The sequence below is a fragment of the Leucoraja erinacea genome, unplaced genomic scaffold (assembly GCF_028641065.1).
Source record: "Leucoraja erinacea ecotype New England unplaced genomic scaffold, Leri_hhj_1 Leri_56S, whole genome shotgun sequence".
NCBI classification, from domain to species: domain Eukaryota; kingdom Metazoa; phylum Chordata; class Chondrichthyes; order Rajiformes; family Rajidae; genus Leucoraja; species Leucoraja erinaceus.
This window is the reverse complement of record NW_026576476.1, coordinates 305,408-327,676: the sequence shown is the minus strand read 5'-3', so window position 1 is coordinate 327,676 and position 22,269 is coordinate 305,408. Positions and strand designations below refer to the sequence as shown.

Below are 22,269 nucleotides of genomic sequence, written 5' to 3'. Positions count from 1 at the left end.
GGGGAAACCGCTTTGGTCGCCTCCTCCACGGAGAGGCGACTTTTTCCATGTCACCTCCCCCGTGGCCTAACGCAGAGGATCGGTGCGGCCTTTCCCCGAGACGCGCCCGGGGCTTCAGCCGCGGTCTGCGGAGCTCCAGCTGGCACAGCATCCGGTGCCTGGGATCCCTCATTGGAGATCCCGGAGGAAACGAGCTCCAACCGCCAGTCAGCGGCCTACTTCGGGGACTTACCATCCAGAGCGGGGTCCCTCGCCGGGAATCCCTAGAGAGGAACTCCGACCACCGGCCCTGCGGTCTGCGGTGCTTCTGGCTGCTGGGACCTAAGATCTTCGACCACCGGCCTGCGGTCTACACCATCTTGAAGCTGCGGTCTCCGGTGGGACCTAGCTGGACCTACCTTGTCTGTACATCTGGACACCCGCAGTGGCGACTGTACAGGGTTGTGGTTCCGGAAAATGGAGGAGGACTGACCAAACTTTGTGCCTTCAACTACAGTGATGAATGCTGTGATGGATGTTTGTGTTAATTTTTTTGGATTGCGTATTGTGTGTTCTTTTTTTAATGTACCGCTGCTGGCAAATTCATTTCACTGCACTTTATGTGCAAGTAACGAATAAAACTTGACTTGACTTGTATATGGGCCTGTTTCTGCGCTGCATCTCCTAGTCTAAAATAACATTTCCGAGCAACTTCAAAATAAAGACACAGAATAAAGAAAGCTGGTTTATTAGGTGTTGCAAAAATAACAATCCAGAAGACAAGCATAGCTTTTTAGCTGTACTGCAGCAGCTGAAAGAATACATCAATGACTGTACAATGTAGAAAAATTGACAAAAGGTTCACATAATTAGTGGTTTCAAAAAACCTGATCAAAGAGACAATAGTGGTGATCAACTCAACTCACACTGAATAATGCTGACCTTAGTGTGTACATTATAGATGGTTGTTTAAAGTGATAATCCAGGAGAATGAGCCAACACTGATTTATCAAACACTGCTTCAAGTTTTTGATGTCAGCAACAACGTTTCAAGTATCTGACAACGAAGAACTAGGATAAATTGGATATTTGTACTATTCAAATTAATCTCAGATCACAAGGGATTGAATCTAGCTTCCAGAACGTGGACTGGACCCAGAGAGCGAAAGGAAAATCACATCTGCTAAAATGGAGGTTAAATTCATGCAGCTTGTTAATAAATTCTTGAAAGATTCACACGTACTGTCACTTGACCCCAGCTGCCATTGGCTCTAGCAGCTAGAATGGTTGAATTGGCAGGTCCAATGGCCAACCCCCAAAAGGGAGTATTAGAACTCCCAATGTTTGTATTTCCGTGCAGATGGAAACAGAGCCAGTTTGCAGAGTAATAATCGCAGGTTGAGCTAGATTGGGGAAACTTTAAAGCGCTTTCTCACGGGGCGACTTGACGCAAGATGTAACCAGAGTGAAGTGGTCGTGGTCTAGCACGATATCACACGATATAACGGGGGGTAAATAAAGAGTGTTCATCAAATGAATTCAGCCTGCTACTAAGGTGGCGTTTTGAATTATAAAAGTCTTCTCTTAACAGTTTTGGTCCCTTTATCTAAAATAAAAGGATACTGGAGCATTGGAGCCAATCGAGAAGGAGATTCACCACATTAATTCCTGTTATTTACTGGAGTGGCCTAAGGATCAGAGGCTGGACTGTTTGTGCCTGAACTACTTGGAGTTTAAGAGGGGAGATCTTATTCAAAAACATAAAACCCAAAGGCACATATTCTACTAATGTTTTTAAACCCAACAGCAGGTTTTAACTCTGCAATTTAGACTCGATGGCGGGTTTAAATCCCTGATATTTAGACTAAAGTCTAAATTGTCTTTCTACTAATCGCCAAAGCTTAGACTGACCTTAGACTAGGGTCTAACTTGCCGCAAAATTTAGACTCAGCCAGGGGCAGGTTTAAGGAAGGCTTAAGCTCGCTACGGAGAGAAAAAAAATCACAGACGAGCGGGAAGCACTGCGGAGAGCAGAATGATTTGATGAGATTGAAAGGATTGCCTTACAAGCTGGGAGACTGGAGAACCATGTCGCTGACTACGCTAATCCTTTTTTTAAGTACGACGATGATGCATTCTTGAAAAGGTATCGATTCACAGGCCAGGAACTCCAAAACTGTCACAGCCTCCTCATTTTGCTGTGAACTGTCCGCATCATCATCGAATGGATTTCTGATCTGTAAGACATCGTGGGGGATCAGATCCCTGATAAGCATACACATGGGTGATGGGTTGGGAGACGGTGGGCCTCCACTCATCTTGTGAGAAGGCCACTCTACCTTCGCTTGCAACTTCATTCTCGTTCATTGCTCACGAAGGTCACAAAGATCTCTGCGGCTGCCAAACCGAGACTGGAATTGAGAATAAATCGCATCCCATGCCTTGTTCTTTTCAATTGTTGCCTGGAAATTGCCCCTTTTTTTCCTCGATAATTGACATTTTATCGGCTAGTAACGTCTTTCTCGCTGGCGTCCCAGTTTCCTTTCCGCTGTTTCTTTTTGTCAGCCATGTTGAAGTTGTCGTCTGCTCGAGCTTCTGCTATTGCATGGCACATGCGCAGTACAAGCAGACATCGTCACCATGGCAACTAAAATGCGGTCTAACTTTAAACTCAGCTAAAACCAAAGTCTAAAGTTAGACTCGCCTTAGACTCTAGTCGAACTAAACCTCGCTACCAGAATACCAAATTTTTCTTAAACCGAGTGTCGGGTTTAGTTAGATCGAGCAGCAGGTTTAAGGTGAGTTTAAGGAAAGTCTAACTTTGCAATTAGTAGAATACGGGCCATTGGGTTTAATTTATTGTCACGTGTACTTAGGTACAGTGAAAAGCTTGTGTTGCTTGCTAGCCAGTCAGCAGAAAGACACTGCGTGATTACAATCGAGCCATTTACAGTGCATAGATACACAAGGGAATAACATTTAGTGCAAGGTAAGGCCAGTAAAGTCCGATCTAGGATAGTCCGAAGATATCAAGGATCTTTGTACTGTCAAGATCCTTGATATCTTTGGAGTATCCTTGATGCTGAGCATGTTTCTACTAATGGAGAGTCATGCATAATTATATAAAAAAGATAAAACGTGAAAGGGCATTAAAAACTGATGGGGCGAATCTCTGGAATTCTCTGCCTGAGATTGGATGAGGCCAGATCATTAGATATTTGAGGTGGAGACAGAGACATTCAACATATTGAGGACTTGAGTGGTATGGGGAACTGGCGCAATAGACGAAGGGAGCATAGATTAGTGCAGGTATAGGGGGTTAGTGTTGATTAATAAGGGCTATGGGGAGAAGGCAGGAGAATGGGGTTGCGAGGGAGAGATAGATCAGCCATGATTGAATGGCGGAGTGGATGATAGGCCCAATGGCCTAACTCTGCTCCTATAACTTATGAAAATAGATGTTCATACTGAATGGGCTGTGGCCCAGTGCTTTTTAGTATTTTCTAGTGCTCGTGCACTTTATCAGCCCAGCAACTGGACAATGGACAATAAGTTACAAGGTTACTGATACTGGAGTAGAGGAGTCCCTAAGTTTGTATCACACATCTTATGATCAAAATGTCCTGTAAATGACTGCATTAAAGTGTACACTGTAACCACTCGTGTATGGGGACGTTATTGAAAATAGATTAAAAGGCGTACAAAACTCTGCAGGCTGGCCATGTTTACCTCAATGGAAAATCAAGAGAAGCCATTTGTACAAAAAGCTGCAACTTTGATCCATCTCCATGGGATTGAAACAGTCATATTAACTGGCAGCACCCGACACCTACGTGACCAAGTCACACATCAACAGGTCCCTGTCTAATTTTCCAATGGTTACACAAGCCAAGCTTCTGAATGGACTTTTTTTACTTTACCCGTGGGTTGTTAAAGTGTCCGATTTGATGGGAAGCTTTTGGACTGAGGAAAATAAATATAAAAGTGAATGAAGCATTGTCAACACACTGCTACAATTACTATCCATCCATTGGATTTGCATTTATATCTGTAAACTGGTGCAAACACAATGGTGAACGATAGCTTCCAATGATAAGCATTTGTACAATACAGATTACATTGTAAACACTACATTATTTAAACTGGGTGGCAATCCATTTTGTGATTTAAAACTTGAAAGATCAGTGTATTCAGAGGAGGTTATTAGCAGTCTTTCATCAAAGAAAAAACCCTCCATTTCCTATGCAGGTTTAATGTTTTTTTGCCTTTCTTTGCAGATAATTAGGCTGTGCTTTGACAATTAAATGTCACGACCATCATTAAAAATGTGGAGATCTGTAAACCTATTGTACAATATATCCCTGTTAACAGTAGAGTTGCCTCTTTACAAATTTTACACAGTATCCAGTAGCTAAAATCTACCAGGTATCTACGTTATTTTGTCATACAACAGAAATTAGACAGTGCATATATACAGCAATATTAAGAAAATACCAGTTAAAAGGTAGTCAGCAAAAATGCAGACCGGCGGAAAACCTTAATACTGAAAAATATTCAACACTAAGGGTTGGCAATCGTGCAGTACACGATATTTAATCAATTGTCTTTGAAAAGTAACAATTTCAGTTTGAAGTTCTTTCCATATTTTCTCACCTGTCGGCAAATATTTAGTCGATTTCATCAAAAGACAAGAGAGCTGGATAAAATGCATTCAGCAGTACGACTACAAAATTCAGCAAATAAGCCACTTATCAAAGGAGAGGGATTAATGGCCATTGATCCTGAGGGAGACAATTGTGCAGTGAAAACATCCAAAGGGTACTCTTAGTAAAATAAGGCAACAAGTGTGATGCGCACCAACTGGGCGTGCTGCAGAATGACACAGCTAAGGCATTCCACATACATTTTTTTTTCTGCTGAGCTAGGCCACTCGAAGGGCATTAAACGGAGCATGTTGACCTGCTGGGCAAATAGATTTATTAGGTCAGCATGCTTCAACAAAAATAAAGGACTGGCACAGGTGGAGGAACGGACTCAGTTTGTTTCTTGTTTGAGATGTTAAAGGGGTAGCGACGCAAAATATTCAGGCATTGGAAGCCAGAGAAATTGAATATTATATAGTTTTGCAGTTTTAGTTTTAGAGATACAGTGCACCGAGAGGCACCGAGTGACACTGACCAGAGATTGCCGCACGTTAACAAAATGCTGAACACACAATTTACATTTACACCAAGCCAATTAACCTACAAACCAAAGATCTCGGAGAAAACCCACGCAGGTCACGGAGAGAACGTACAAACTCTGTTCAGACAAGTGCCCGTAGTCAGGATCAGACCAGGGTCTCTGGCACTGCAAGGCAGTAGCTCTACCACTGCGTTGCCGTGCCGCCCAACAAACAAGACTGATCAGATGTGTCCTCAATTCAGTGCCACACTGAGTGTCCTTCATTTAATTCAACCAGCTGTTCAATACATTCAAACATCATGTCAATACAATTGCAAAGACATTTCTTATTAGTGGTTCTTCTCATTCAAAAAAAAAGAATCCTGATATATTGGTGCGAGAAATATTTTGCTTGTTTCAGAGGGGCTTACTGATTTATGATCTATACATGTTCAAAAACACATGCTCACCTCAACCTAATTCATCCTCACATGACTGTATTTAAAGTTTGAAGTTGTATACATGCAAGAAAGATTGTCCAAGGGCATAAAATGTACAGGTTGTACATCTGTAGGAGAAAAATGTGCAGTTTTAGAAGTAAATCCTTCAAATCATTTTCTATTTCACCGACCCACCCTTCCATTTAACGCTGAAGGAAACACAAGGCAGCAGAAAGCTTCTTTGCCATTGCAGCTGTACATAAACACTGCAATAGCACACCCGATTTTGAATGAGAAAATAATTTACAATTGGTGGAGTGTGAAAACATTAATAGATGGGAGCTCCTTTGATGAGTGATAACTCCAGAACATTTTGCTGTATGACAGCAAACACAGACAAAAAAAAAATGGCAAGATGCTGGTATTTTGGATGATCCCTTTAAACAAAAGCAATATACATATATTCTTAAAACCATATCCTGATTGAAAACTTAAAGACAATTATATTTGCATAGTGCATCCTTTTGGATTTATGTATTTACAAAATGATACGACCCTAACTTTACACCTATATAAACAGTTATTTAAAAAATAAATCATTGCAGGGAAGTACTTGTGCTTTTTTTTTAAAATCAAGGCAACTTTACAATAATGTAGGATCCGGATCAGTCACTTTCTAAGAAGAAATACAAGAATTCAATTAAAAACAGGTGTCATTATGGACATGCAATAAAATAATTACCATAAGAATTCAGATTTATTTTGTACATAATCTATATTATATTCTATGTTTAAAAAAATCCAGTTTAGACTTCCAATCTTCAGTATGCACCTTTCAGTCATTTCAGACTGATGGGTTTCGAAGTGGAACCATGTTTGCGTCTGGAACCTTTCAATGTGCTGATTTGTACAAGATCACCAGACGGGCGGCCACGTGGAAGAAACAAATGTGCAATTTGCTGCCTGTTCCTTCTTCCAAGGACATTCATCTTGGTCACACTTCGACTCAGTCCTCAGCAATGAAGAAGACATCATCTATAACTAAGGAAACGCAGAAACACATGCTTAACACAAGATTCTTGAAATGACCAATGTTATTTGGTTACAGGAATGAAGCTTAAGGTTTTTTGACAGACTGCCTTTTCTAATTAAACCTCATCCAGAATGGCTACAGGACAGGAGACCACTTCATAAGGTCATAGGTTCTAGGAGCAGAATTAGGCCATTCGGCCCATCAAGTCTACTCCGCCATTCAATCATGACAGATCTATCTATTCCTCCCAACCCCATTCTCCACATAAACCCTGACACCTGTACTAGTCAAGAATCAATCAATCTCTGCCATAAAAATATCCATTGACTTTGGCCTCCACAGTTGTCTGTGGCAAAGAATTCTACAGATTTGCCACCCTCTGACTAAAAAAAATTAATCCTCATCTCCTTTCTTAAGGTACGTCCTTTAATTTAGGTCCTAGACTCTCCCACATCCTCTCCACATCCACTCTATTCCGCCTATTAACGCTGCATTGCCTCTGTCCATCTTGGGTGTAAACCAGCATCTGCAGTTCCTTCCCACACATTTATCTGCTCCACTGCAAAATCTCCACAAGGTATGCCTACTTTGAAGAAGTTCGACTAGAGTTCTTCAACCCCTCTCTCACTGCTACCTCTAGTTTCCCTGCCCCCTGACTCCCAGTCTGAAGAAGGGTTTTGACCCGATGTCATCTTTTCCTTTTCTCCAGAGATGCTGCCTGACTCGCTGAGTTACTCCAGTATTCTGTGTCTATCCGTTAGCTGCTCTGCCCACTCCCTGCTACCTTGCTCTCTCCCTGTAGCCCTGCAATGTAAAACATAGAAGAGTACAACACAGGAACAGACCCTTTAGCCCACAATGTCTGTGCCAAACATGACGCCAAGCTAAACTAATCTCATCTGCCTGCACATGATTCATACCCTTTCATTCCATGCAAATTTCTTTTCAAATATTTATCTAGTTCCCCTCTGAGTATTACAACTGAATTGGCTTCCACTGTCGCCCAGGCAGAATATTTCAGACCCTAATCACTCTCTGGATAAAATGTTTTTCTGTCACTTTGTTCTCATACTTTAGACCTTAGAGATGCAGCACGGAAACAGGCACTTCAGTCCAGTGAGTCGGCAATCACCAGCGATCACTCCTTACATTAGCACAGAGGTGGGGAACCTGCGGCCTTCTAGGCCATTAAGTGCGGCCATTTGAACGAATCCAAATTTTGTAGAACAAATCCTTTTATTTTTATTAATATGTTTTTGTTCGTCTTTTATTATTTTAATTTTAATCTTAAAATGAACGTATGTAAAATACCAAAGAGTAAAAGAAGATTCAACGAAATTAACCCTCCCCGACTGACAGCCACAATTAAAACATTAGTAAGTCGTGAGGGCTATTTTAACAAAATAATGTACATTTTGAAGTATATCTAATTGAAGTTTCTTGGATGCGGCCTTATTAGATTACAGCTAACTTAATGCGGCATTCCAACATGAAAAGGTTCCTTACCCCTGGACTAGCACTATCCCACACTCTAGGGACGTTTTATAATTGTACCAAAGGCAATTAATCTACAAACCTGTATGTCTTTATTGTGTGTGGGGGGAAACCAGAGAACCCGGAGAAAACCCACACGGTCACAGGGAGAACGTATAAACTACGCACAGACAGCACTCGCAGTCAGGATCTCTGGCGCTGTAAGGCAGCAAATCTAGTGCTGTGCCACTGTGCCAGCCCAGTCTTCATTCGATGCTCACATCTTCTTGATTTTTCCATCTATCCCCCTAATCTATAGTTAGTGATTTTAATTACCTCTAGCAAAGGCCATGGCAACCTCGGTTCGAAAGAGAACAAATCCAGGTTTTTTACACCACGCATTGAATTTTTTCCTAATATGCTCAGAACAAAAGATAGTGTTGTTTCCAAATAGCTTATGTTATATATCTATCTTGACACCCGATAGATTTTAATATGTTATATCTACCTAGACACCCGATAGATTTTAAGATGGGGCAACTATGTGTCATGCGAACTTGAAAGGCAAATCTGCAGTGAAAACCTTTCACATCATCAAATTGAAATGGAAATGGAAAACAATGGTCTCAAACACAAATTTCACTCTGTGCTTTTAAGTAACGACTCAACTGAAATATTTCTGCAGGCTGTCACTATTCACGAGAGAAACTCACTTTAGCTTGTACAGCAACATGATCAAAAGGTCTTGAAAATTTCCAGATCTTTGGGAGGCACAGGAGGAATTTTTTTCCACTCATTTTCCGGGTAGGTCTCGAAATTTGAAGTATCCCCATCATGAGAGAGTTTCGGTATAATTGGTGGCTGAAACAGAAAATTGACCCCTTTAGAAAAATCACGTTGGATATTTAGATTTTTAGACTCTTGCAGGCGATCTCAGCACAGGATCTTTTCTCAATTCCGAAGGGTCACAACATCATCTATCCATTGTGTTCAAGATGGAACTGCAGATGCTGGAAAATCGAAGGTACACAAAAATGCTGGAGAAACTCAGCGGGTGCAGCAACATCTATGGAGCAAGGGAAATAGGTATCCTTCGCTCCATAGATGCTGCTGCACCCGCTGAGTTTCTCCAGCATTTTTGTGTATCATCTATCCATTCCCTGACTCACCTGTTGAGGCCCTCCAGCACTTCAGTTTCAGTCTAGTTTATTGTCACTTTTATTGAGATAGTGAATAGCTTTTGTTGCGTGCTATACATGATTACAATCGAGCCATTTAGTGTATAGATACATGATAAGAGAATAACGTTTAGTGCAAGGTAAAGCCAGCAAAGTCCGATCAAGGATAGTCCGAGGGTCACCAAAGCGGTAGATAGTAGTTCAGCACTGCTCTCTGGTTGTGGTAGGATGATTCAGTTGCCTGATAACAGCTGGGAAGAAACGGTCCCTGAATCTGGAGGTGTGCGTTTTCACCTTTTGCCTGATGGGAGAGGGGAGAAGAGGGAGTGGCCAGGGTGCGAGTTGTCCTTGATTATGCTACTGGCCTTGCTGAGGCTGGGTGAGGTATAAATGGTGTCAATAGAAGGGAAGTTAGTTTGTGCGATAGTTTGGGCTGCATTCACAATTCGCTTCACAAAACTGTGTTTTGCTCAAGGTTCCAGTATCTGCAGTTTGTCTACAATTTGTTTTAATTTATTTCTTAACCATTAAAGAAGTAAGAACGGCACATTTGGATAGCAGTAAAGGATTGGTTCAAGACAGCATGGATTTATGAAGGGGAAATCCTGCTTGACTAATCTTCTAATATTTTGAGGATGTGGCAAGTAAAATGGAAGAACAAAGGACAAAAGGACATTTATTGTCATGTACACCAAATGGTGTAGTGAAATGTGTCTTGCCATGCAGCACACAGATAAAGATTAGACATAACATTAAAGAGATTTAACAATAAACATAAGATCAGATTCAGATTCTGATTCAATTTTAATTGTCATTGTCAGTGTACAGTACAGAGACAACGAAATGTATTTAGCATCACCCCATTTACACTCTGTACCACTAAGTAACCCAGATGCCAGGCCTTCAGGATTTCAGAACAATTAGTGACAGCATAGTGGCATAGCGGCAGAGCTACTGCCTTACAGTGCCAGAAACCTGGGTTCAATCCTGACTATGGGTGCTTGTCTGTGTGGAGTTAGAACCTTAAAGTATGATACAGTCCAATAAAAACATCCCCCCACAATGGTTCCCACTGTGGGGGAAGGCACAATGTCCAGTCCCCATCCCCAGTTCACCCATAGCCGGGCCTATTGAGGCCTCCGCAGCCGCCTCTACCAAGGCCCGATGTTCCAGGCCGTTCACGCCGGATGATGTAGCTCTGGCGTCGGGAGAATCCTCACAGCGGCATGGGACACCTGGAACAGCCGCTTCCGTACTGGAGGCCGCGGCTTCCGAAGCCAACAAGGCAGCACCGGATGGAGCTCCACAACTGGCGATCGGCGAGAGATCCTAGGCTCCGCGATGTTTAAGGTCAGCGCTGCCGCCCGCAGCTGGCCGCTCCACGGTCCCGCAGCTCCACGGTGTTCATCAGCGGTCTTCAGCTCGCCGGAGCTCCAGCGCGGCGACCCGGGCAAGGCATCTCCCGCTCCGTTACGTGATAGCGCTCCAGCGCTGTGCCGCCGCAGAAGCCGAGGTTCTGGGCGGTCCCCTCAGGAAATGCCGCTCCAGGCCTGCTGGTAGGCCGTGAGGATGGGTCGATGGTGCAGCCCGGAGAAAAGCTGCCTCTCCGACCAGGTAGGGACCCTGAAAAGTATTTTCCCCCTTCCCCCCCCCCCCTCCCTACCCCCCCCCCCCACATAAAAAGGGCTAGAACTCCTAAAAACAAAACACTCAACTAACTAAAAATAAAAAATAAAAGATGAAAAGCTGCAGGCTGGGCAGCCATACCACACAGGATGGCACCCCCTAACACCACCTTCTGCTATGGCTGTAAGACACTACGTTGGAAAAGCCACTACTGTATCATACTTTAAGGTACTTTAAGGAGAGCCAGTGGATGTAGTGCATCTGGACTTTCAGAAAGCCTTTGATAAGGTCCCGCACAGGATTTGGATTTAGGGTTGGGGTCGCTGACACGTTTACCGAGGTACAGTGAAAAGCTTTGCAATCCAAACAGATCAGATATACCATACATAAAGACAATCAAGTCAAACCCAAGTACAATGGCTAGAACAAAGGGGACAATAAGAGTGCAGAATACAGTTCTCAGCATTTCCGTGGACAAAGTCCAATGTCCACATTGGTGTAGAAGAGAGTCAAGAGTCAAGAGAGTCAAGAGTCAATTTAATTGTCATTTGGACCCCTGGAGGTCCAAACGAAATGCCGTTTCTGCAGCCATACATTACACACAAATAGACCCCAGATACAACATAATTACATTTAACATAAACATCCATCACATAGCTGTGATGGAAGGCCAAATAAACTTCTCTCTCCACTGCACTCTCCCCCCCCCCGATGTCAGAGTCAAAGTCATAGCCCCCGGCTGGCGATGGCGATTGTCCCGCGGCCATTAAAGCCACGCCGGGTGGTGCGAGGTCGCACACCGGGTCTTGATGTTGGAGCCCCCGGTGTGCGCTCGCAGAGTCCGCGGCCATTCCAGCCGCGCGGGGCAGTGGTGTCAGGCCCCGCTCCAGGAGCTCTTCGACCCCGCAACTCGGGCGGGAGAAGTCGCCGCCGCAGAAGCCCCGAAAAGCGGTCTCCCCCCAGGGAGCCGTGGGCTCCCGGCGCCGTCGTCCACAGACCTGTAGAGAGCCTCCGACTCTCCGGCAGCAGCAGCAGCAGCAGCAGCAGCAGCAGCAGCATCAGCATCAGCATCAGCAGCAGCAGCAGCAGCGCTCCTCCACCGCTCCGGACTCGGCCAGCTCCGCGACGGCAACGGTGAGTCGACACCTGAGTCCCCGGTCTCTTCCTGTTGGAGGCCGCTCCTCGTTGCGGCCTCAACGACGACTGAGACCCGACGAGAAAAGGTCGGGTCTCCAGTGCAGGGAGAGATTCAAAAAGTTTCCCCACCCCACCCCCACCCCCCCACACACACACCCCAACATAAAATAACAAACACTACATAAAAACACAGACAAAAATAATAAAAACGCGGACAGGCTGCAGAGGCCGCTGCTGGCCAGAGCCGCGCCGCCTACCGGATGTGAATCCATCATTGTACTAGCTTATGGAAGGACCGTTCAGAAGCCTGATAACAGAAAGGAAGAAGCTGCTCCCTAGTCCGGCGGTGCACGCTTTCAGCAGATGCCACAGAAGCGATCATGTTGGCTACTATTCCGAGGCAGCGTGATGTGTAGATTGAGAGAATGATGGGGAGTCTGGTCTGTGTGATGGACTGGACTACATCTACACAAATGTCACTACTACTGTCTAGATAATGGATGCAACTACTATTAATACTAAATTCTTCCGCTTCATTTTGTTTCCTCCATGTTACATTGCAGTGTGATAATGTTTTCAGTGAAGGAAGCACTACATATACAATGCACCAGACCATTCCAGCTCAATCCACACATGTGGACCCCAGCCCTGACTCACCCTGAACGTTCACCCCATTTACACTCTGCACCACTAAGTAACCCAGATGCCAGGCCTTCAGGATTTCAGAACAATTAGTGACAGCATAGTGGCATAGCGGCAGAGCTACTGCCTTACAGTGCCAGAAACCTGGGTTGAATCCTGACTATGGGTGCTTGTCTGTGTGGAGTTAGTACCTTCAAGTATGATACAGTCCAATAAAAGATAGTTCCGAGGTCTCCAATAAGGTAGACACAAAATACTGGAGTAGCTCAGCGAGACAATAGACAATAGGTGCAGGAGTAGGCCATTCGGCCCTTCGAGCCAGCACCACCATTCAATGTGATCATAGCTGATCATCCCCAATCAGTACCCCGTTCCTGCCTTCTCCCCATATCCCCTAACTCCGCTATCTTTAAAAGCCCTATCTAGCTCAGACAACCTATCTAGGCAGGCAGAATCTCTGGATAGAGGGAATGAGTGACGTTTTGGGTTGAGACCCTCCTTCAGACTGAGAGTAAGGGGAGAGGGAGAAGGAAGGGTAAGGTGTAAAAACAAGACACCAAAAGAGATGACATCAAGGAAAATGTAGAATAGATCATTGTTAGCTGGGAGAAGGTGACAACAAAGTAGATGGGAGGTCAGGACCAACCCCTAGCTGGTGAGAGGACCATTCAGTTGCCTGATAACATTCAAACTTCCGTACCTCTCTTGCCTGATGGGAGAGAGGGAGGAAGAGGGAGTGGCTGGGGAGAGACTGGTCCTTGATTATGCTGGTGGCCTTGTGGAGGCAGTAGATGGAACTACACTTCAAAGGTTGTGCTTCAAGAGCCGACTGATTCTTTCGGCAGAGGAACCACCTATGTTGTAAGGAAATACATTACAAAAGCAAGTGCCTCTCTTTATTACAAGCAACGTCTCCAGGCGTTTATAGAAACATTTTCTGAAAGAGATCCAATGCATTTGGAAGAACTTTCGTTTCATGAATCTTGCTAAATTGCTGGAGCTCAATGCACTTGCAGAGAACCGCTAACTGAAGGCTAATCCATGCAACTGTGCATGCTGTGTCCGCAACCATTACAATAAATTTATGATCAGCACTATGCTATTAACTACGCTGCCTTCATCGCATTTCATCCCAGAACACAAGACTAAATTGTTGCGACAGAACAAGAGTGCTGTAAAATCCGAACAAACCTAGGAAATAAAACGTTTTCAATCATAAATACCCCAATAAAACAAAGTGCCAAATATGCAAAGAAACTTTACAGGATTCAAAGGAGAAAAAAAAAGCAAAAAAGCCAGGCCTTTTCAGAGATTCTGCCTATGTTCACATTGTCATAAAAACACGTAAGATTTAGTTTCTTACACCAGTTCCAGACTTCAATTGGATCACATCTGATCTGCACCTTAAATCTCAACAATCTTTTAAAATGTATTTCCGCTTAAATTTAGGTTCGGTGACGGCACCTGATAGCAACCCAAGGTCACGACGAACCATCGGTTCTAGAGGGCGGCGCTTGGTGGGGGAGGCGCGAGTCACAGGGTCGGTAGCCGAGTTGGTATTTAAGGCCGGGCTATGCCCGTGTCAGGTGAGGAGTAAGGAGCTGTATTACAGAAGAATAAACACGTCTAGTGCGCACATCACGAATAGTTATTGGCTGGACTCTTGCGAGACCCCATCACAATTCTTGGCTGCTTCCTTTGCATTTTGAATCACTTGGGGCCATTTAATTTCATCACATTTTATAAACTGTTTTGGAAACATTCCTCCATTGGGCCAAATTTTCATCCAAGTTAATTGCTAAGTGGTGTTTTAATACTTCCTGGCAGAAGGGGAAAGGATTTGAGGAGGATCATTTCAACCCTACACGTCTATCCCTTTTCATGTAGCTATTTGAATCAGGGTGCAACAGCAGTATACCAAGAAGAAACATGATCACGTTTTCATAAGAGAGGTTTCAACATGTAGGCCTGGCTAAAAACATGAAGACTGATTATTAGCTGTTGGTAAACCAGTTCTCATGGTCTACCAAGTTTTGTTGCTTAATTCTAGACAATATCCAAAATACACGGAATTTTGTTTTGCATACAGCAGTTGTGATTTAACTTTCAAGCTACCAGGATACTAGTGTATTTTTATGGTGTCTATATTATCATGTGTGCGTAGATACATCGTTTCTTGAAAGTTGCATCACAGCTAGAGAGGTGACTTTCAACATATTGGCTTTCATCAGTCTGAGTGTAGAAGTTGGATAGACACAAAATGCCGCAGTAACTCAGCGTGACAGGTAGCAACTATGGAGAGAAGGAATGGGTGACACTTCTTCAATCTAGAGTCAGGGAAAGGGAAACAAGATATAGATTCAGATTCAGATTCAATTTTAATTGTCATTGTCAGTGTACAGTACAGAGACAACGAAATACATTTAGCATCTCCCTGGAAGAGCGACAAAGCAAATGATTTGAATAAATAATAATAAGTGTCCGGGGGGGGTGGTGATTGGCAGTCACCGAGGTACGTTGTTGAGTAGAGTGACAGCCGCCAGGAAGAAGCTGTTCCTCGGTCTGCTGGTTCGGCAACGGAGAGCCGTGTAGCGCCTCCCGGCTGGTAGTAGGGTAAACAGTCCATGGTCGGGTTGAGAGCAGTCCTTGGCGATGCTGAGCGCCCCCCGCAGACAGCGCTTGCTTTGGACAGACTCAATGGAGGGGAGCGAGGAACCGGTGATGCGTTGGGCAATTTTCACCACCCTCTGCAATGCCTTCCGGTCGGAGACAGAGCAGTTGCCATACCATACTGTGATGCAGTTGGTAAGGATGCTCTTGATGGTGCAGCGGTAGAAGTTCACCAGGATCTGAGGAGGCAGATGGACCTTCTTCAGTCTCCTCAGGAAGAAGAGACGCTGATGAGCCTTCTTGATCAGAGGAGAGGTATTGTGGGTCCAAGAGAGGTCATCGGAGATGTTGACTCCCAGGAACCTGAAGCTAGAAACACGTTCCACCTCCGTCCCGTTAATGTGGATGGGGGTGTGCGTGCCGCCTCTGGATTTCCTGAAGTCTACAATGAGCTCCTTGGTCTTCTTGGAGTTAAGGGCCAGGTTGTTGTCAGCGCACCATGCTGCTAAGTGCTGGACCTCCTCCCTGTAGGCCAGCTCATCGTTGTTGCTGATGAGTCCAATCACCGTTGTATCATCTGCATACTTGATGATGGTGTTAGTACCATGTACAGGTGTGCAGTCATAGGTGAAGAGGGAGTAGAGGAGAGTAGATGTGGAGAGAGATGCAAACTGGGATGTCTTGATCCTCCCCAAGGTAGAAGATGGAGGCTCGCAGGCAAGCACCGAGAAAACATACGTGGCTGCAGTAGCGAGTATGGGTTAAAACTTTGTCCTAGAGCAGGAAGAATCACAGAGGTGGAGCAGCCAGAACGGATGTTGCAGAACTGTTGTAGGAGAGAGACAGAAGTTGGGCTGATATGTTGCAGTTGCACAAGACAATGGTGAGGCCACATTTAGAGTATTGCATTTAGTTTTGGTTGCTCTGCTATAGGAAAGACGTGTGTAACTGGAATGAGTGCAGGGAAGATTTAGAAGTATGCTGCCAGGACCTGAGCAGCTCTAACAAGTTTCATAGCAGCTCTAACAAGTTTCATTATCACATCTAAGTTCCTATAAAAGAATAATTTTAATACGAGAAATAAACATGCTTGACACGCAATTTAAATATTCAACCATGGTGAAATGGAGATTTTTAAATATTTAATTTAATCCTACTGATATGCAGAACATTCCTATGTTTTCAGGAATACAGTGCCTTTATTGTACCTCACCTTTAGTTTTCTTAGCGGTACTGCTTCCCAGTCTACATATTTGAACCATCTGTGTCGCTTAACATCATCTACTCCATTCTGAAATTGAAAGGAAAGCAGTTTATGAATTTTCAGTAAGCAAATCAAAGCATAATAGTGCAGCAAGCTTGGCTGGTCCATTACCCTGTCCAGTGGAGAGATTCCAGAGTCACGATTACGTTACCTCCCTATTGAAGAATGAGCTTGGTGGGGGAAACAAACTGGATTAGTTATAGTACTGCAGAGTGACAAAAGTGTTATTGGTGATAAGGAAGGCGAAACCCAAATGGTATTTCTAGTGTATAAAATCATAAGAGGAATCGATCGGGTAGATGCGCAGAGGCTCTTGCCCAGAGTACGTGAATCGAGGACCGGAGGACGAAGGTTTAAAGTGAAGGGGAAAGGATTTAATAGGAATCTGAGGGGCAACTTTTTCCACACAAAGAGGGTGGGTGTATAGAGCAAGCTGCCAGAGGAGTTAGTCGAGGCAGGGACCACCCCAACATTTATGAAACAGTTAGACAGGTACATGGATAGGACAGGTTCAGCGGGATATGGACCAAACGCAGCAGACGGGACTAGTGTAGCGGGGACATGTTGGGCAGTATGGGCAAGTTGGGCCGAAGAGCCTGTTTCCACATTATATCACTCTATGACTCCACACATCCTAGACATCCAAAGCTACGTCAAACGTATGACATTTGCTTACACAAAGGATGAAGCTGGAAAGAATTGCTGAGAAGTGGCTGAGGTCTGAGCATTAGAATCATTTAACAACTAAGGTTAATGAGAAGTTTTCACATGGTTGAGATTATAACAAATGGAATGAACAGATGTCTTTATTCAAATCCATCTTATGAATGCACACTGAATACCTATGATACTGTTACAAAAGGAGCATAGCAAGTCCACAGACTTCCATTTCACGGTAAGAATGGACTGGAATCCATCTCTAGGGTGTAGTAAATTGAAATCAGAATACTGTCAACTGACTTGTATTTTAACAGAACTGTCAAATTCAGTTGGGCTCAGTGGTAGTACAGCTCTTCATAGCAAAAGGCTTTTAGGTTAAAGAAGGATTCCAGTACAAGCACAGTACACATCATCTAGTTTGCACAAAATCTTCATGAAGGAGAGCAGAATAGTTCAAGTGATTGTCCTTCTGATAAAATATTAAAATAATGCAAAGGAACGCTATAAATCTCATATTGTTCACAGAATAAAATTCAATTGAAACTGGATTTTCCATTTAAAAAAAAAGCAGAATAAGACTAAACATAGCAAGAAGTAACATGGTCAGTGTAAGGTCAGGGCCAATAATAACCGGTGTGAGAAGGGAGGTGAATACCAAAGCGTTTTATATGAATGCTCAAAGTATAAGAAATAAAGTGGATTAGCTTGAGGCTCAATTAGAAATTGGCAAGTATGATGTTGTGGGAATTACAGTGACATGGCTACAAGAGGACCAGGGTTGGGAACTGAATATTCAAGGGTATACGTCCTATCGAAAAGACAAGACAGGTGGGCAGAGGGGGTGGGGTAGTTCTGTTGGTGAGGAATGAAATTCAGTCCCTTGCAAGGGGCGACATAGAATCAGGAGATGTAGTCAGTATGGATAGAACTGAGGAATTGATAGGGTAAAAAGACCCTAATGGGAGTTATCTACAGGCCCACAAACAGTAGCCTGGATATAGGGTGCAAGTTGAATCAAGAGTTAAAATTGGCATGTAGTAAAGGTTATGGGAGATTTCAACATTCAGATAGACTGGGAAAATTAGGTTGGTACTGGACCCCAAGAAAAGGAGTTTGCAGAGTTGTAGAGTGCCTTCGTGATGGGTTGCACTGAGCAGCTTGTATTGGAGCTTACCAGGGAGAAGGCAATTCTGGATTTAGTGTGTGATGAAACGGATTTGATAAGGGAACTCCAGGTAAAGGAGCCATTAGAAGGTAGTGACCATAATATGATAAGTTTTAATCTACATTTTGAGAGGGAGAAGGGAAAATCGGAAGTGTCTGTATTACAATTAAACAAAGGGGACTATGGAGCCATGAGGGAGGGGTTGGCCAAAGTTGACTGGAAAGATACACTAGCAGGGATGACAGTGGAACAACAAATATTATTTCTGGGAATAATACAGAAGGTGCAGGATCAGTTCATTCCAAAGAGGAAGAAAGATTCCAAGGGGAGTAAGGGGCAACAGTGGCTGACAAGGGAAATCAGGGACGGTAGAGAAATAAGAGCAAAGTATAACATAGCAAAGATGAGTGGGAAGCAGTAACAGGATCGGTCCGAGTTAGCATGGATTTACGATGGAGAAATCATGCTTAACTAATCTTCTGGAATTTTTTGAAGATGTGACAAGTAAAATGGAAGAAGGACAGCCAGTGGATGTAGTGTATCTGGACTTTCAGAAAGCCTTTCATAAGGTCCCACACAGGAGATTAGTGGGCAAAATTAGATCCAAATAAAACACTCATTTAAGGGTCTGACATAGAAAGCCCAATTACATTATGGTGAGACATTTCTAAATTAGATATCAAGGCTCCATGTTAACCTGACATTTAGTATTTTATCATGTAATTGGGCTATTTTGTCTTATCCAAGAGTCTTGAAGCAATTAATTGAACAACCAAGATAACACCGCACACTAAATTTAGAATGCTGTTCTTTTAAGTAGAACAGGCATTTTTTTGTAATACATGAGCCTTTGTGGGTTCACAGTAATTTTACAAAACATCAGCAGGACCAACCTAAACTGTACTACAGATGACCTCCATGCTACAGGGATGTGGTTGGGGGTTGTACTCTTCGAAAAAGGTAAAAACAAAAACAAAAAAAGCCTATCACAATTTTACATAATTCATATTCATAAATTATAGGAATGAAACTAATTTTCACTATGTTCCCTTAAGAGATGGAAAAAAAATTGGGCTGTACTGAATGGGCTTAATCATGCAAAAACAAAAATCACAAAGCTCACTCTGAGAGTATGGTCATTGTTTAAAGCAATACCTGTCTGCTAAATAAATTAACAAACGTCTGGGCTTCAGCCAAGTGAATTATTAACATGACTTATGACTGCACTTTATTTCATCATAAATCTTTTTTTTTCAAAAAAAATCAATATCTGGAGTGGTGGAGAGTGGGAAAGGTGAGAGGCAAAAAAATCATCCCAGGTCATTCCTAGGATACTGCAGAGTTCTTTTCCTGGAACCCTATAAAGTCGTAAATGCTTCAGCAAATGTACAATGCCCTCCATAATGTTTGGGACAATGAACAATCGTTTATTTATTTGTCCCTGTACTCCACAATTTGAGATTTGTAATAGAAGAAAAAAAAAAAAAATCACATGTGGTTAAATGACACCTTGTCAGAATTTTGATAAAGGCCAATTTTATACATTTTGGTTTCAACATGTAGAAATCCTGCACCAGCACTCCCACGTCCCTTTGCACATTTGGAAAGCAGTGACAGGATCGGTCAAAGTCAGCGTGGATTTATGAAGCGAAAAATCATGCTCGGCTAATCTTCTGGAATTTTTTTGAAGATGTAACAAGTAGAATGGATATGGGAGAGCTAGTGGATGTGGTGTATCTGGACTTTCAAAAATTCTTTGACAAAGTACCACACAAAGGATCAGTGTGAAAAATTAGAGCACATGGTATTGGGGTAGGATATTGACATGGATAGAGAACTGGACAGGAATCAGAGTAAGAATTAACGGGTCCTTTTCAGAATGGCAGGCAGTGACGAGTGGGGTGCCGCAAGGGGGACCCCAGCTATTTACAATATATATTCACGATTTAGACTATGGAATTAAAATGTAACTTCTCCAAGTTTGCGGATGACACAAAGCTGGGTGGCAGTGTGAGCTGCGAGGAGGATGCTATGAGGCTGCAGGGTGACTTGGATAGGTTGGGTGAGTGGGAAGATGCATGACAGAGCAGCATAACGGGGATAAATGAGGTTATCCACTTTGGTGGAAAGAACAGGAAGGCGGATTATTTTCTGAATGGTGTCAGATTAGGAAAAGGGGAGGTGCAACGTGACCTGGGTGTGCTTGTATATCAGTCACTGAAAGTAAGCATGCAGGTACAGCAGACAATGAAGAAAGTTAATAGCATGTTGGCCTTCATTACGAGAGGATTTGAGCTTCGGAGCAAGGAGGTTCTACTGCAATTGTACAGGACTCTGGTGAGACCACACCTGGAGTATTATGTGCAGTTTTGGTTTCCTAATTTGAGGAAGGACCTTCTTGTTATTGAGGGAGTGCAGCGTAAGTTCACCAGGTTAATTCCCGGTGACATATGATGAAATAATGGTTCGAATGGGCTTGTATTTAGAAGGATGAGAGCGGATCTTATAGAAACATATACAATTTGTAAGGGATTGGGCAGGCTAAATGCAGGAAAAATGTTCCCCCGTGTTGGGGGCAGTCCAGAACCATGGGTCACATTTGATTGGGGACGATCAGCCATGATCACAATGAATGGCGGTGTTGGCTCGAAGGACCGAATGGCCTCCTCCTGCACCTATTTTCTATGTCCATGTTTCTCCAAGTCATATTCAACCATCAAACAAAAATTAAGTGCTGCTGACTCACACAGTACTCTGTTAAGCAACATTCAAAGTTTAAATAATGATCCTCATTTTTAGATCTCTTTGTGCCCTTGCCATCTTTCTTTAATTATCTTGTGTCTTAACTGTCCAGAATACCTGCAATTCTCTTCCTGTCCACAAGCATCCCTGATTTTATTAAGGCCATCACTGACACCCATATCGCTAGCTTCCAAATACTTTTGTGGAATCTTCTCCCTAAATCGTGCAGCCTCAAGATGCTTCTTAAAACCATACCACTCTAACCAAATCTGGACTAACTAACGTGTTAATTTTTGTTTTGACTATTAGACGAGATACACAGAAACATAGAAAATAGGTGTAGGAGTAGGCTATTCGGCCCTTCGAGCCTGCACCGCCATTCAATATGATCATGGCTGATCAACTCAGTATCCTGTACCTGCCTTCTCCCCGATCCCTTTAGCCACAAGGGCCACATCTAACTCCCTCTTAAATATAGCCAATGAACTGGCCTCAACTACCTTCTGTGGCAGACAATTCCAGAGATTCACCACTCTCTGCGTGAAAAATGTTTTCTTCATCTCGGTCCTAAAAGATTTCCCCCTTATCCTTAAACTGTGACCCCTTGTTCTGGACTTCCCCAACATCGGGAGCAATCTTCCTGCATCTAGCCTGTTCAACCCCTTAAGAATTTTGTAAGTTCTATAAGATCCCCCCTCAATCTTCTAAATTCTAGCAAGTACAAGCCGAGTCTATCCAGTCTTTCTTCATATGAAAGTCCTGACATCCCAGGAAACAGTCTGGTGAACCTTCTCTGTACTCCATGGCAAGAATGGCTTTCCTCAGATTAGGAGACCAAAACTGTACGCAATACTCCAGGTGTGGTCTCACCAAGACCCTGTACAACTGCAATAGAACCTCCCTGCTCCTATACTCAAGCCCTTTTGCTATGAATGCTAACGGGAAGGAAACAGACCCTTCGGCCCACAGTCTGCACCAACCAGCGATCACACCGTATATTAGCACTATCTTACACACCAGGGACAATTTACAACTTCACCAAAGCCAATTAACCTACAAACCTGTACACCTTTGGAATGTGGAAGGAAACCAGAGCACCCGGCGAAAACCCATGCAGTCACAGGGAGAACATACAAACTCCGTACAGACAGCACCTG

The 22,269-nt window shown here is 43.5% G+C and overlaps 1 protein-coding gene across 1 annotated transcript in view; it reads right to left on the bottom strand.

Annotated features, from left to right (window-relative positions):
* Positions 1–711: 711 nt before the first annotated feature.
* Positions 712–22,269, bottom strand: part of prkx (protein kinase X-linked) — a 68,725-nt gene continuing 47,167 nt past the window's right edge. The window contains exons 6-8 of the mRNA XM_055630898.1: positions 16,495–16,572; positions 8,802–8,949; positions 712–6,623 (exon numbers count right to left, since the gene is read on the bottom strand). Coding sequence (XP_055486873.1) covers positions 8,824–8,949; positions 16,495–16,572 — 204 coding nt within the window. The 3' untranslated portion in view covers positions 712–6,623; positions 8,802–8,823. The remainder of the gene's footprint in view (positions 6,624–8,801; positions 8,950–16,494; positions 16,573–22,269) is intronic.